This window comes from Lissotriton vulgaris, chromosome 3_1, assembly GCF_964263255.1.
Source record: "Lissotriton vulgaris chromosome 3_1, aLisVul1.2, whole genome shotgun sequence".
Lineage (NCBI taxonomy): Eukaryota > Metazoa > Chordata > Amphibia > Caudata > Salamandridae > Lissotriton > Lissotriton vulgaris.
The window spans coordinates 1,427,222,199-1,427,237,025 of NC_141689.1; the positions used below are offsets into that span (position 1 = coordinate 1,427,222,199).

General features: G+C 45.5%; 1 protein-coding gene across 2 annotated transcripts in view; it reads left to right on the forward strand.

Annotated features, from left to right (window-relative positions):
* UBA6 (ubiquitin like modifier activating enzyme 6) overlaps window positions 1–14,827 on the forward strand; it is a 1,035,692-nt gene that overhangs the window by 954,767 nt on the left and 66,098 nt on the right. For both annotated transcript variants that reach the window (XM_086961917.1, XM_086961916.1), the window contains exon 32: window positions 5,822–5,916. In XM_086961917.1, coding sequence (XP_086818043.1) covers window positions 5,822–5,916 — 95 coding nt within the window. The remainder of the gene's footprint in view (window positions 1–5,821; window positions 5,917–14,827) is intronic.

Genomic DNA, 14,827 nt, shown 5'->3' on the forward strand with positions numbered 1-14,827 from the left:
AATAGAACCGGTCCTCATCTCGCAGAAGGGAGATGGGTTCTAATCCCGGTTCTTCCTGGTCCACAAGACTGTGGAAAAGTGGCGCCCTATTCTAGATCTGAGGGAGCTCAACACCTATTTCATCAAACAGTTGTTTAAAATTGTCTCCCGACAGGACATTCTTCGTCTTTTAAATTCAGGAGATTTAATGGCCACTCTAGATCTAGAGGATTCATATTTTTATGTTCCCATTCATCCATCCCACTGGAAGTTACTTCGCTTCACAGTAGCCAAGAGCCACTTTCAATTCATGGGCCTTCCCATCTGCCTCAGATCGGCACCAAGAGTCTTTACAAAACATCCTAGCTCCAGTGGCAGCTTTTCTAAGGAAACAACAGCACCAGGTTTTCCCTTACCTGGACGACTGGTTGCTAAAGGTTCCTACCAAAGCGGCAGCCAAGAAGTCGGTGACAGCTTGTACAAAGCTGTTCAGGATTCTGGGCCTTTCCCTCAACTCAGAAAAATCAAATGTGTGCCCTTCAAGGAACGCCAAATTCCTGGGAGCCATATTGGACACGTCTCAGAGTAAGGCTTTTCCTACAGTGAAAAGACAAGCAAAGGTAAGGTCTATGGCCCACCTGCTTCGAACAAGGTCACTTTCAGTTCGCCTCTACAAGTCCCTTCTGGGATCCATTTCGTCCTGCATTCCTCTAATTCCTCACTGCAGGTTACGAATGTGCCCCCTTCAAGAACTGCTGGACTTGCAGTGGCGCCAGGTGGAAGGATCGTTCACAGTGACGGCGCCAATGAGGGAAGCCACCTCATGGTGAACACGCAAGGAGAACATTTCCCAAGGTCTCTCTTCATGGTCACCCCAGCTCCTCAAATTATCACAACAGACGCATCGCTGGAGGGCTGGGGAGCGGTCTTACAAGACCTCCAGATAAGTGAACGATGGCTAGACCACCAACGTCTTTTACACATCAGTCTGCTGGAACTCAGGGCGATTCGCCTGGCCTTACAGGCTTTCCTCCCAAGGATAAAAAATGTATTGGTTGTAATAAGGACAGACAGTACCTTGGCCATGCATTATATCAACAAGCAGGGCGGCACAAGATCTCATCTGCTATGAGCAGAAGCTCAGGCCATCTGGGAATTGGCGATCCTGCATGGAGTCTCACTAAAGGCGGAGCATCTCTCAGGGAAGCTAAACGAGACAGCAGACATTCTATGCAGACTGAAGTCAGTTGGCCACGAATGGGAGTTGGATGAGCAGACTCTAGAGGAAATCTTTTGTCTATGGGGCAGACCCGCCATAGATCTCTTTGCTACTCCAATCAACAAGAAAAGCCGTTCTACGCAAGCTGGCATCACCATCAGGGATCCTTGGGGAATGCGTTTTCGATGGCATGGTCAGGCACCTTTGTTTACGCTTTTCCCCCCCATCCCACTGATCCCCAGTCTTCTTAGAAAGTTGAAGACGGAGCCATGCAGGATGATTCTAATAGCGCTGTCTTGGCCTCGCCAGTACTGGTTCACTGAGCTTCTTCTTCTATCGCTGGAGCATCGGTGCCTTTGGAACCGATCCTTTCTCTGTTGACAATGTCCCGGGGTCAGGTGTTGCATCCGGATCCCTGATCCCTGCAATTATCGGTGTGGCTCCTGAGCACACAGAATTTCTCGTTGTAGGACTCTGCGGAATGTAGAGACATTCTCTTTCAAGCTTGTGCTCAAAGTACAAACAAGACCTACCGTCTGAAGTGGTGCCATGACTCGGGGATTCATCCTTTCTCTTCCTCAGCTCATGAAATCCTTCCTTACATTCTTTCCTTGACGAAAGCGGGTCTGGCTCATTCCTGTATTAAAGTTCATCTTGCAGCCATATCTCGCTTCAGGAGAACAGGCTCTTCGCTCTTGTCGGCAAGGATTGTTAAGTAGTTTATGAAAGGCCATTTTCGAGCCTTTCCTCCAGTGAAACCTCCTCCACCACTGTGGGACCTTAATCTGGTCTTGGCCCATTTCATGAAGCATCCCTTCGAGCCTATACATAAAACAGACTTGAAGTTTCTCTCCTGGAAGGCGGCTCTTCTTCTAGCCTTGATTTCAGCTAGGAGGGTCAGCGAGTTACAGGCACTCACCATTCAGGAGCCCTTCCTTCAATTTAAGAATGTAACAGTTATACTCCGCACCAACCCCAAGTTAATTCCAAAAGTACCTTCAGACTTTCATTTAAATGAACCAGTGATACTTAAGTCTTTTTTCCCTTAGGCTACGACTCCTGCTGAAAGGTCTCTTCACTCATTGGATATTCAACATTGCCTGAAGTTCTATCTTCAGAGGACTAAGGATTTTAGAAACTCACCTCAGCTCCTTGTGGCTTACAGCGCCCCTCTTAAATTATTTCCCCTTTCCAATCAGGGGATTGCACGTTGGATTTAAAGCGCTATAAAATATTGTCATCAAGCAGCAGAAAGCCCCTTGAGGGGAAGGTCCGTGCTCATTCCACAAGGGCGATCTCTTATTCCACGGCCCTCTTTGCTGGAGTGCCTTTCCGGGACATATGCACCGCAGCTACTTGGAAGAGCACTCATAGCTTCACAAGACATTACTGCAGTCCTGAGAAACCTCTTTCAATAAGCGGTGAGCTTTCCCTCTCATCCCTCCTTTCTTTTCCTTATACTTTCTTCGCACATTCTTTGAGAGATTTCAATATGAGTGCTTATTTCTGAGTGCATGCAACGATATATTGTTTACAATTGAGTGTGATGTTATCTTTTCTTTCACTGCCTTTTAACCTGTTTACCGCAGTAGCAATTCCGCCACGGTGCAGGCTTTCGAATGCGCAGGCGGGGCCGCATCGGCCAACGACGTGCGCAGCACTACCGAGGTAGTGCTGCTGACGAACGCACGCAAGGGGTTAAAAAAAATAATAATAATCGGTAAAGTCTAAACTGCGGCATTTGATATTTATGGTTTGCTTTAATATTATTGATGCATTGTGGATATAGGTTGGGGTTTCATTCATGCATAGAAATGTGCTGATGACTGCTAACTACTCTGATTCAAGCGTGGGAATCTATGAAAGTTCTAATACTGGAGTAAGAAAACAAGTTACTTACCTGTAACTTTAGTTCCCCAGTATTAGAAACTTTCATAGATTCACATGCAACCCACCCTCCTCCCCTGGGAAAGCTCGACCTTCTGCATTTTATGGTTATATTGTGGCACTAGGGCTACGAAAATCTGAGGGTCTGAGGTTCTCTCAGGAAGGTTCTACAGGGTGAGGCTAATCTGATTGGTTGTTGATTTTATTTGGTTCCTTTTACGAAAAGAGGTGGATACAAAACTAGAATGAGCCTTGGCCTAGTTTCTGATTTGTAATGATTTGTACTACTATTTTTATATACCAGGGACTCCCATCTCGACGACGGAGAATCAGTCAAGCATGTGAATCTATAAAAGTTTCCAATACTGGAGAACTAAAGTTACAGGTAAGTAACTTGTTTTCTTCCCCTACCTTGACGACTGGCTGTTTAAGGCGCCCTCGCCCCAGGCTCTTGTCTCCCACCTTCAGACTACGGAGGACCTCCTGCATTCTCTGGGGTTCTCTATAAACGTGCCGAAGTCACATCTGACTCCTTCTCACACTCCCTTTCATTATAGCTGTTCTGGATACAATGCAGTTTTAGGCCTACCCTCCTGAGCAGCAAGTCCAGGAAATTCAGGTTATGTTTCTGATGTTTCAGCCTCTATCCTGAATTTTGGTGAGCCTGGTGTGAGGCTGTTGGGCGTCATGGTCTCCTTCATCCTGTTGGTAAAGCATGCCAGGTGGTGTATGCGTATGCGGGCTCTGCAGTGGGACTTGAAGTTCCAGTGGAAACAGCATCGGGGAAATCTCACTGACGCGGTCCAGATTTCGGAAGGAACTGCAAGAGATCTGCAGTGGTGGCCGACGAACCACGATTGGGTCAATAGCAGACCCCTCTCCCTTCCCTGACCAGATTTCACAGTTGTGACAGGTGCGTCACTTCTGGGATGGGGCGGCCATCTGGGTGAGGTGGATATCAGCATTTCTTCCCTCTGTCCAGGGGAAGTTAGTGCAGGTGTTCATTGACAACCCCACCGCCATGTGCTACTGCAACAAGCTGGGCGGGTGGGGTCATGGACCCTTTGTCAATAGGCCCTGCGTCTCTGGACATGGCTGGAAGAGCAGGGCATAACCCTGGTGGTTCAGCACCTGGCTGGTTCTCTGAATGCCAGGGCAGACAAACTCAGCCGTCGATGCCTAGCGGATCATGAATGCCACCTCCAGTTGGAGGTGGCACACGGTCCCTTTCAGTAGTGGGGGGAACCTTGGTTAGATCTATTTGCCTCTGAAGAGAACGTGCAGCCTCAGCATTACTGTGCGCAGGAGTTTCCAAGGCAGCTATCGCTTGGCGACGCCTTTCATTGTGAGTGGAGCTCAGGCCTACTGTACGCCTTTCCGCCGATACCACTCCTGCCAGGGTTCTGAAGAAGATCGGGAGCGGCCCGGCCCAAGTCATTCTTGTGGCTCCAGACTAGGCGAGGAGAGTCTGGTATCCAGAGATTCTTAAAATGAGCATCGATCCTCTGATCAGGCTGGCCTGTCTGGAGGATCTTCTGTTGCAGCAACAAGGGAGTGTCTACCACCCATACTTATCAACTCTGCGCCCCCATGCCTGGAGTGGCAGCGGTTGATGGCTTTTGACCTTCCTCCCAAAGTATGTTACGTTATTTTGGCAGCCAGGCAACCCTCCACTAAGATGGTATACGCCTGCCATTGGTAGAAGTTTGTATTATACTGTACAGAAAGGTCTGTTGACCCTCTCTCTGCTTCTCTTTCCACTGTTCTTCAGTTCATTCCAACCCTTGCCCAACAGGGATCTGCTTTGGGAGCTCTCAAGGGCAATCTGTCTGCCCTACCCGGTTCTTTGCGGCTGCAGACCAACCCTCTCTCTTTAGGTCTCCGATTGTAAATAGGTTTTAGAAGGGGTGGCTCACTTGTTATAATGCAGTGGGACCTTAATTTGGTCCTCACTTACCTTATGTGTGCTCCCTTCGAGCCTTTACACAGTTCTCCCCTCTGGCTGATTACCATCAAGACAGCATTTCAAGTGGTGATAACATCTGCCCGAGGGTGAGTGAGTTGCAGGTGCTGTCTTCTACTCCTCCTTCCAGGATGACCTTCCCAGATAAAGTGGTGCTGCGCACTGTGCTTCATTTTTGCAGCAGGTGGTGACCCCAGTCCATCTGGGTCAGTCTATCACGCTCTTCTTTGCTCTTCAGCATCCCTCTAAGGAAGAGAAGCGTCTCCACTGCCTTTTCAGTATGGACCCTAATTGAAAGTGAAAAAACTCTTAGATTTCTAGTGTGTACACAAGTAGAAGTATAGAGAAAATGTGTTTACTTCTCCACAGAAAGGAATGGCAGTCAATTAATAAGGACCTGGTATTGTTAAACATTTACACATTGAAGATAAAATTAAATCAAGCCAAACCCTACTCCTCATAGTAAATGAGCATGTGATTGTCCCATTGTTACGGCAAGATGTCCTTTCATAATTGTAAATCAATTTTCAAAGCTGAACAGTACATTTGAAACAAGTAGTGTTGCATATGCATACATTGAATGTAAATGTACTAATTTAACGGAGTAACCTTTGTGTGATTCCTCATTTGTCAACTCGTTTTTTGTTGCTTTTACAGTTTGATGAGTTAGTACTTTTTTGTTAAATGCAATTAAAAACTGTTTTTCGGTAGTCCAAAGAAGTATGTTCCCTAAGAATAATTATATATCTTGTCTGTTCATGTATCTTTTATAGGAGAAGTACGGAATTGAGCCTACAATGGTTGTTCAGGGAGTCAAAATGCTGTATGTACCCGTCATGCCTGGGCACTCAAAACGACTAAAACTGACGTAAGTCGATAGCCTCTTCTACAGTAACCAGGGCAAAGAATACATAATGGCTTAGAGCATCAAAGTGTGTGTCTGATTAAATTAATTCATCAGGGCGATAAATTACTTTGGGATTTATCTCAGTAGAATAATCATGAGGTAATTAATTTGAGGTTTTTCTTTCTTTTAGCAAAAGTATTGGATGTATCAAATAGTCTTCATCTGGTGTTACCTTACTAGGTACTTATAAGCGCCAAGAAACCGCATGGTGTACGCCGCGCTATATAAATACTTTAAATTCACATTCAAATTAGGTAGGGAGGTTTGCAGTGTATCTGGGAATAGATGTTGCCTAATGTAAGTTCACCTCCTTTGCAGAAACCGCTGCACCAGCTACAATTCCTGAATAGGTGGTCTTTCAGACATCCAACTCATGTGCCAAATGAAGCAACTTGTTGTTAGAAAACCGTTAAAGTTAGGTGGGGCATCATGAGCTATGCTATTCGAGGCTTTACCTTTTGTGAGCCGTGGCTTGTGCGCGTTCATGTGTGTGATTGTCTACTACCCTCGGATGATCATCAGATTTGGCTTGCACCCTGTTCTCCTCTGCCCTATTGGAGTTCTGGACTTTTTGGTACCGTCCAGAGGTGTCAGGGACAACACCCGAAGACCCCTGAGTTCTACCTGTCTCGGTGCACAAATAAACAGAAACACGGGCTTCTCGATGGTGGCGTCAAAGACCAAAGGTTTATTACTGCAGGGACACAGAAGTCACAGAAACTACACACGGGCAGAATCTAGGAGACTGTTCGATTTGTACAAAGTGGTTTGCTCCTTAAATACTAAATTTTCAGCTTGGGGCAACATTCTTCACATGCTAGTACATTTCTAAACCTTCATGTCCTAAACAATAAATATTTGGCGTTACACAAGAATCGCCAACAAAATCTGATGTCAAAACATTACGAACGAGGGGTTTCCACTGTTCCATCATAATCCCATGTCAACTTTTCATTCAAGAGCCGGACCGCCTCATCGTAAATTTCGTTACCTCCCCCTAATAAAGGCCCAGAAGGAAAGGAGCAGAGCCAGGTGTAGAAGATAGAAAAGCAGGATAAGAGATGTTTGTGGGTCGTAAATGGGCAAGGCTACCAGCTTCGGCCGCCTAATCATGATCAGGCCAACGAACACGAGAACCAGTATAGCAGGACTGGCCTCGGGCAGAGGAGGCAGCTTCTGCCGAGTCATGCGGCCACAGCGTTTCTGTCCTAAGGTGCACGTGTCACTAGCAAGGTGAATCGCCGGCTAAAGCTTACGTGTCCTTAAGTGAAATGGGTTGATCAGAGGTCACTGTGTGTCCATTGACTATGTGAGGGCAAGAATACAAAATGGCTGCCGCAATCTAAGATGGATGCCATGGGTAGATCAGAAATGTGCTTATAACAGAAGTGCTCTTGCTCGTAGCGTAGCGAAAACACCAGGATATGCTAAATGGATCATTTGCGGTTCACTGATACTAAAATTATAAGTTTACGACAATGTTGGAAACACGGGTTCAAATCGTCACGGAACCTCAGACCCTCCTTTTGCCCTTACATAGGCAATTACTCAGTCTATGTCAGAGTCTATCTCGATGTTCATCAGGTCAGTGATATGTTGTTGCATCATCATCCTTTCTCGTACCTTGTCTCCAAACACAGGTGGTTTTCTAAGACAGGTTGCAGCACAGAGGCTACACAGAGCGGGACCACATTGGACAATAAGGCAACACGAGAACAGGAATACTAGGATAATACCAACGACCATCAGAACCTTCCATCCCCACGCTGATAGTAGGGTCCAAAGCCACTCCATTAGGGACCAATTTCCCTTGTCTACATGTATAGAGTCGGAAATCTTGTGTAGCTTAGAGATCGCTTCATATACAGTCGGAGCATTATTGGGGATGAAAACACAGCAGCTCGATTGGATCATTCTGCATACCCCACCTCGATCTGCAAGTATTACGTCAAGAACCATACGATTCTGTAACGTCATGAGACGATCCGCCTGAAGCTCAGCTGTTAAATTACTAAGGGCACCAGCAGTTTCTGTAATAGTAGATTCAACTACCCGTGTTAGCTGACGTAGATTTCTACTATTGGCCATAGGCCCCCAGAACAGAAGGAAACCTTTGAAGAAGTCTCCAGCTTCCTGACCAGCGGTATCTTCTTTGCTGAAAACACCTCTTCCTATTCTGGTCTTGTGATAATCTGGAGAGGCAGTGTATGTTGGAGGCAATAGTCGAGCAATATAGCATGAACCTGAAAAGTCAGCAGGCAGCCATGTATATGCTCTATCCTGACAGATGAAGTAGGTACCCCTAGCAGTAAGAAAGGCAGGGGAAGAGTTAGACGGATACACGTAAGTCTCAACGCACTCACTCTTCCCTAGCTGAGCTCTCGGATTTCTCCCATTTCCTTGCAGACAGACTTGACCTCGGTGAGGTACGACCCAGATTGGAGTGGAGCTCTTTCGCTTGCTTTCACCCAAACTAATGCGATACTCCGTAGAATTCCAACTCAGATATACTCGTAATTCATCTCTAGGATAAGATGGGGTGTTATTGATGTCTTTAATCATGTCAATGATTCCCTTGACTAAAGCTTTATTGGCAGAGTTATATTTAGTGGAACGTGGTGGACGCGGGGGATAGGTCTCAAGGGCATAGACAAAAATAGTCTGAAAGGCCTGAAATGATCCATTATAGCTAAAAGGCAAGACCAGATAGGGAATGCCTTTATCCATAGTGTGTGGTTTCAAACCACATACCCAGCAGTCTGTTGTGTTAACTACCAGTTGGTGTTGATGCAAGAGTTGTACAAAAGTGTTATTTATGAATTCTGAGCGTCGAGCTTGCTCATGTTCAGGGAATGGATGAAAGGAATGGTAAGAAGCAATAGTAGAAGAAACAGGATTAAGGGGAGGTACTGCAGCTGTTATCGGTGACAAAATTAAATGCACACCAAAGACGATTTCACCCACCAACGTTATTAAAACAATCAAAAACGTAATTGCACATTGCATCAGAAAACATTTGTTATGAAGAATCTTGTAAAGTCTATTTCTGCGAACATAGATTACATTCTCTCGGTACAGCCCAGGAAGCTCCATCTTCTACAACCGCTCGCGACCACTGATGATGTGTACGTAGTTGAAAATGCCTCTATCAGCCCTGGGAGTTCCCAGAACTAACAGAAAGACCGACCTTGTGTCTGACCCCCGCAGATTCAACTAGGCACACAGCCACGACCCTACGGCTACCCAGACGGCAAGGTAATTAAAACAACATAACATACATAGAAAAATACAAAATATTAGCAAACTTCCTGGCTGGAGGCAATGTATCAAAATTCAAATACGTAAAATAGGCAGTTTCCTGCTTTATTTGTCCTTTGAGTGAGAACGTAAGTTGTATCTCAATTTTCCTGGAACTGTTTGATCCGGAAACAGTCTATTTTCAGCAGGGGTGGCAATGTTCGAGTTCGCAGATGGCAAATGTTCTTTTGATGCAGAGGACAAATGCTCAGTGTTCAAAGGAGCAGTTTCAGAAGGGAAGTCAGAGTTTGGTGAATCAATAATCAGTTCTGCATCGCTGAAAGGAATGTATCTAGGTACTGGTTCAGTTTCAGAGGCACCGATTCCTTTTTTCACCCAGTTGTCATAAGGAAGTGGAAGGGGTACACGTTTTGCGTGCGTCGCATGGATCCAGTTCTTTCTGCCGGCCACACGTATAGCAGTCCTCGTCGCCAACAGGACCTGGAATGGTCCGACGAATTTGGGTTGGAGATTTCTGGTCCGTCCAAAGTTCCTTATGACGACTTGATCACCGGGTTTCAGCTGATGACCTGGACTCTCCGGTGGCTTTGGTAAAGCATCGAAAACCTGTTGGTGAATGAGACTCAATTTAGCAGTCAAGTCAAAAAGGTAATCAATTAGCATTGGATATTCCAGCTGCCTAAATTCTTTTGGTCTAGGTACCCCCCAAATATTTGCAGGTCGACCAAATACAATCTCATAAGGGCTAAGCCCTACTCGAGAATGTACAGTCGCTCTTGTGGATAACAGGGCCAAAGGTAAGGCGTCTGGCCAGGACAAGCCCGTGGAGGCCTGTATCTTGGCCAGTTTCAGCTTGAGGGTGCCATTGTAACCCTCGACTAAACCTGCAGACTGGGGGTGATTCGCACTGTGGAACTTTTGCTTTATCCCTAAGCCTGCACACACACTCTGCATAACTTTCCCTACGAATTCACTTCCATTATCTGACCATACAATCCGTGGCATGCCGAACCTGGGGAAGTATTCCTTGAGAAGGATTTTGGCAGTGGACAAGGCAGTATTGTCCTTTAGTGGATATGCTTCGATCCACCTTGAAAAAGCACAGACTACCACTAGGACGTATTTAAGATTATTGCAACGATCCATGTGGATGAAGTCTAACTGGATCACTTCGAAGGGGCAAGAAGGAGGAGCGAAGTGACCAGCGGGTGTGGGAATTCCCTTGCCAGGATTATGCATCAGGCATATCATGCAATTTCTCACCACTCTTTCTGCACACTTACTAATTCCATCATTCTTCCAGACTGGAGCCAACATCTTACAAATCCCTTTAGAACTAATGTGCGCTGCTCCATGCGCCATCGTTACTACCGCAAGCACATACGCATCAGGCAACATCCAACGCTGCTGTTCCGACAAATCAATCCAACATCCATTCGAGTCCAATTTACCCGTATTCTCTTTCCATGCAAGCGTTTCCTCTTCAGTCGCTTCATCTTGAATTGCTTTCACACTTTCCACTGTATCCTCACATATTCCTGATTCAGTAATCCATCTTGCAGACGTTGCAACATACATTCTACTCATCATATTCCTAGCTGTCTGTTTAGCGGTCTCATCAGCAAAGGCATTTCCACGACCAACATCATCCGTAATTGCTCGATGAGCACTGCACTTCACAATCGCAACTTCAGTCGGCAAGGTTAGAGATTCCAACAAGTCATTGACTAGCTGACCATGTTGGATCTTAGTCCCATGGGACGTAATGAAACCTCTCTCTTTCCACAAACGGCCAAAGCTATGGGCTACGCCGAACGCGTACTGACTATCTGTGAACACATTCACTCTCTTTCCCTTAGCTAAAACACACGCTCTAGTCAACGCGATCAATTCTGCAGCTTGGGCAGAATTCTGACTCACTCTTGCAGTCTCCACAATCGTACTCAAAGTCGTTACTGCGTAAGCAGCTGTCACATCACCATTCTCCAACTTAAAACAAGACCCATCAACATACAACGTGCCATCTGGATCTGGTAACGGAGTGTCTTTAAGATCAATTCGTCCTTTTGTTTCTTCCTCGGTTCTGAAACAACAGTCATGTGGTTCAGAATCACTCGACTCCTGACTAGTCGGCAACAATGTTGCTGGATTCAATACATTGCATCTTTTAATCTGAATATGACTCGCTAGCAATGTCAGCTCGTAGCCTGATAATCTAGCGCTGGTAAGGTGTTGCGTCTTGGTTCGGTTCATGAGTGTATCTACAGCATGAGGAACCATGACCACTAGCATGTTGTTCATGACCAAACCAGCAGATTGTCGAATGGACGCTGCAGCTGCTGCTGTAGCTCTCAAGCAACTAGGCAACGCTCTGGCTACCGGATCTAATGTTGATGAAAAATACGCACAAGGGCGTTGTTTATCACCAAATCGTTGCGTCAGAACACTCAACGCGCAACCTTCTCTCTCGTGAACGTAGAGTGTGAATGGCTTACTGTAGTCGGGCGTACCCAACACAGGAGCTGAACATAATGCACTTCGTAACTCAGAAAAACTCTGCTGACATTCGTCAGACCATGGCACTGGATTCGGAACACCTTTCCCAGTCAAGGCCACCAATGGTTTTGCCAAAAGAGAAAAATTTGGGATCCATTGCCTACAGTATGAAGTAATTCCTAAAAACGCACGCACTTCTCTCTGTGTGCTAGGAACATTCATCTGCGTAATTGCTTTTATTCTCTCTGGGGTCAACCTTCTTCCCTCCTTTGACAAGAGATGACCTAGGTAGGTCACTTCTTGGCAACAGTATTGCATTTTGGAAGGTGACACCTTGTGATTTAAACTAGACAAATGATGCAGTAGGGAAATTGTAGCTGCTTTGCAAGTTTCCTTGTCATCGGCAGCCACTAGAAGATCATCGACATATTGCACCAAGGCGGAACCAGGAGGAAGTACAAAAGAATCTAACTGACTTTTTAATGCCTGGCTGTAGATGGATGGGCTTTCACAATACCCTTGTGGAGCACGTTTAAACCTGAAGCTTCGTCCTCCTAGAGAGAAGCCAAAAATATCTCTGCTTTCCTCGGCTATCGGAATGCTGAAAAAGGCATTCTTTAAGTCGATCACAGAGAACCATGTTGCTGTAGCAGGGATCAACGTTAACAATGCAGTAATGTCTGGAACCACAGGAAACTGTGGGATCACAATTTTGTTAACCTCTCTAAGATCGATTACAAACCTATAGACTGGAGGCTTTGAAGGATCAGTTCGTTTCAGAATTGGCAGTACAGGACTATTACAGACATTTCCTCTAGTTTCTTCTACTACGTCTTTCTTGATCAAATCTTGCACGATCAATAAAAGCGCACGTTCACCTTCACTAGAAATCTTGTATTGTGGGATTCGTGGAAATTTGACATTCGCCTTCAAAGTGACTACATATGGTGGAATTTCCAAAAGGCCTACATCGTTAGGACCAGTCGCCCAAAGAGTATCAGGGAGAGAACGCAGCTCCAGTGGGAGCGCATCCATTGACAAGTACATCGGGGAGATGATTCTCTTACCTAATGTAAGCTGTACTCCTGACGGAGAACAGTACAATGTCGCATATAGGCGTTTTAACAAGTCTAAACCAAGCAGATTTTCATTACAACCAGTCGTCAAAATCAAGGGAGCTTTCAATTGACGAGGCCCAACAGAAATAGACAAAGGACCAGAAACGGGGTTGTGAACAGGGGCGCCTGAAAAACCTACAGAAACATTTGTTAAGCCGGACAAAGGTGCGCCAGGGAGTTTCGTGTGTATGATAGAACTTTTTGCTGCACCAGTATCCAACAGAAACGGTTCGACTACACCTGATGTTGCTACTACGACATAAGGCCCACTCTGATCTACTGGTACTGACACTACTCCCTCTCTTTGTCCTTGGCTGTCCTAGTACTCATTTTGCTGAAATTCCTCACTAACTTCACAGTAGTCTTCAACGTGATACTGTTGAGATCTAGTCGGTTGTGCAGACTGTCCATTTCTCTGATCAAAATAATTAGAAGGGCGATCATTCGTTTGTGGAGGCATAGCACCTCGTCCTCGACCTCTAGAATTTTGCATAGAACCACCACGACCTCTCTGAGCTGCTGCAGCATTATTTTGTGCTAATACTGGACACTCATTCTTATAATGACCTTCCTTCTTGCAGTAAGCACACTGATTCCATTGGTATTGTGGTCTCTGAGAACCATAATCTGTCCTCTGATATGGCCCTTGCTGTGTGTTAGTCTGATTCGTGCGAGGCGGATATGCTTGCTGCAAAAGAACTTTAGTTTTTAAATCTTTTGTTTTCTTATCTGACTTTTCCTTCTCTTCTTTATCCCTATTTTCATAATACTGGGCAGTTGCAAGTATTTGCGCAGTCGTAGAGACAGCCCACGCACTTTCAGAATCTTTTAATTTATTACTGAGCTCTGGTAACAGATTGTGCACAAATTTATCAACAAATAGTCTCTGTCCTCCTTCCGTGCTCATATCCTGACCACTGTGATCTACGAAAGTTTCTTCAAACCTTGTGAAGAAGTCGGAGACACTTTCGTCCTTCTTCTGCCTGCATGCGGACAACTTGTCCCAATTAACACGCAATGCTGGCATCAAAGTTTTCATTAAATCGATTATTCTACCAGGCAAATTAGCAATTAGAGGTTCAGGTTTGGAACCACCTATTTGTTGACCATCTGCCGCAATAATAGCTGCCCAATCACCACCTAGAGCAACTGGATGATTTTCTTTACGAATTTTAGCCCAAATTGGTTGTGGTACTACATTGCCAAATAACATGTCAATGTCCGCTAAATTCATTACGCAAGCTTCAACCGTTTGCGCTAATTCTTTGTAGTATCCGGCTGGATTTTTACGCGGATCTGGCAAGGCCTGTTTCACTGCTAACACTTCGGCTCGCTTCCACGGAATGTGTATCCACACTCTCTGGAATTGAGCCGGAGCGGCTGCAATACCACGGTGCGCATCAGCTTGCACAGCTTCACGCCAAATTGGAGGAACCTCCCTCATAGGATATTGTCGATTCTGTTTCGTACTGCATTTCTCTAACTCTCTTGGTGAACGATGGGAAGGATCGAATCTAAAATCTAAAATTAATTCCATTGCTTCTTTTATCTCCTGACCAACTATCATACCTGCAGCAAATTTTTGTTGAACTTGGATTAATTCATCCGGTACCTGTTCAGATTCGCTCTCTTCCCATTCTTCACGTAAAAGGGAACACATGACATCAAACACATAGCGCTGTGTCGGTTCCTTCCATTGCATGAATGTATCTAATACATCTCGCACACTATACCTCCCAACTTTCGAAATCCACCTAAGGGCAGTGGAGTCTAATATTCCACGTTCTTCACTACTAGGAAGCTGACTACGTCTCTGAACGGAGTCAGCGACAGGACTCTTAATCAAAGTTTTGTAAAAGGGAGATAGAATATTAGTGACAGAATCAGTGATTCTCCGACGAACAGAAAGCGGAGTCATATAGCTTGCAGAAGTTTGAAGAAGAGTAGTAGTCGGGACAGAAGAGACAGCAACAGTAGGGGTAGCAGGCAAAGTAGCTTGT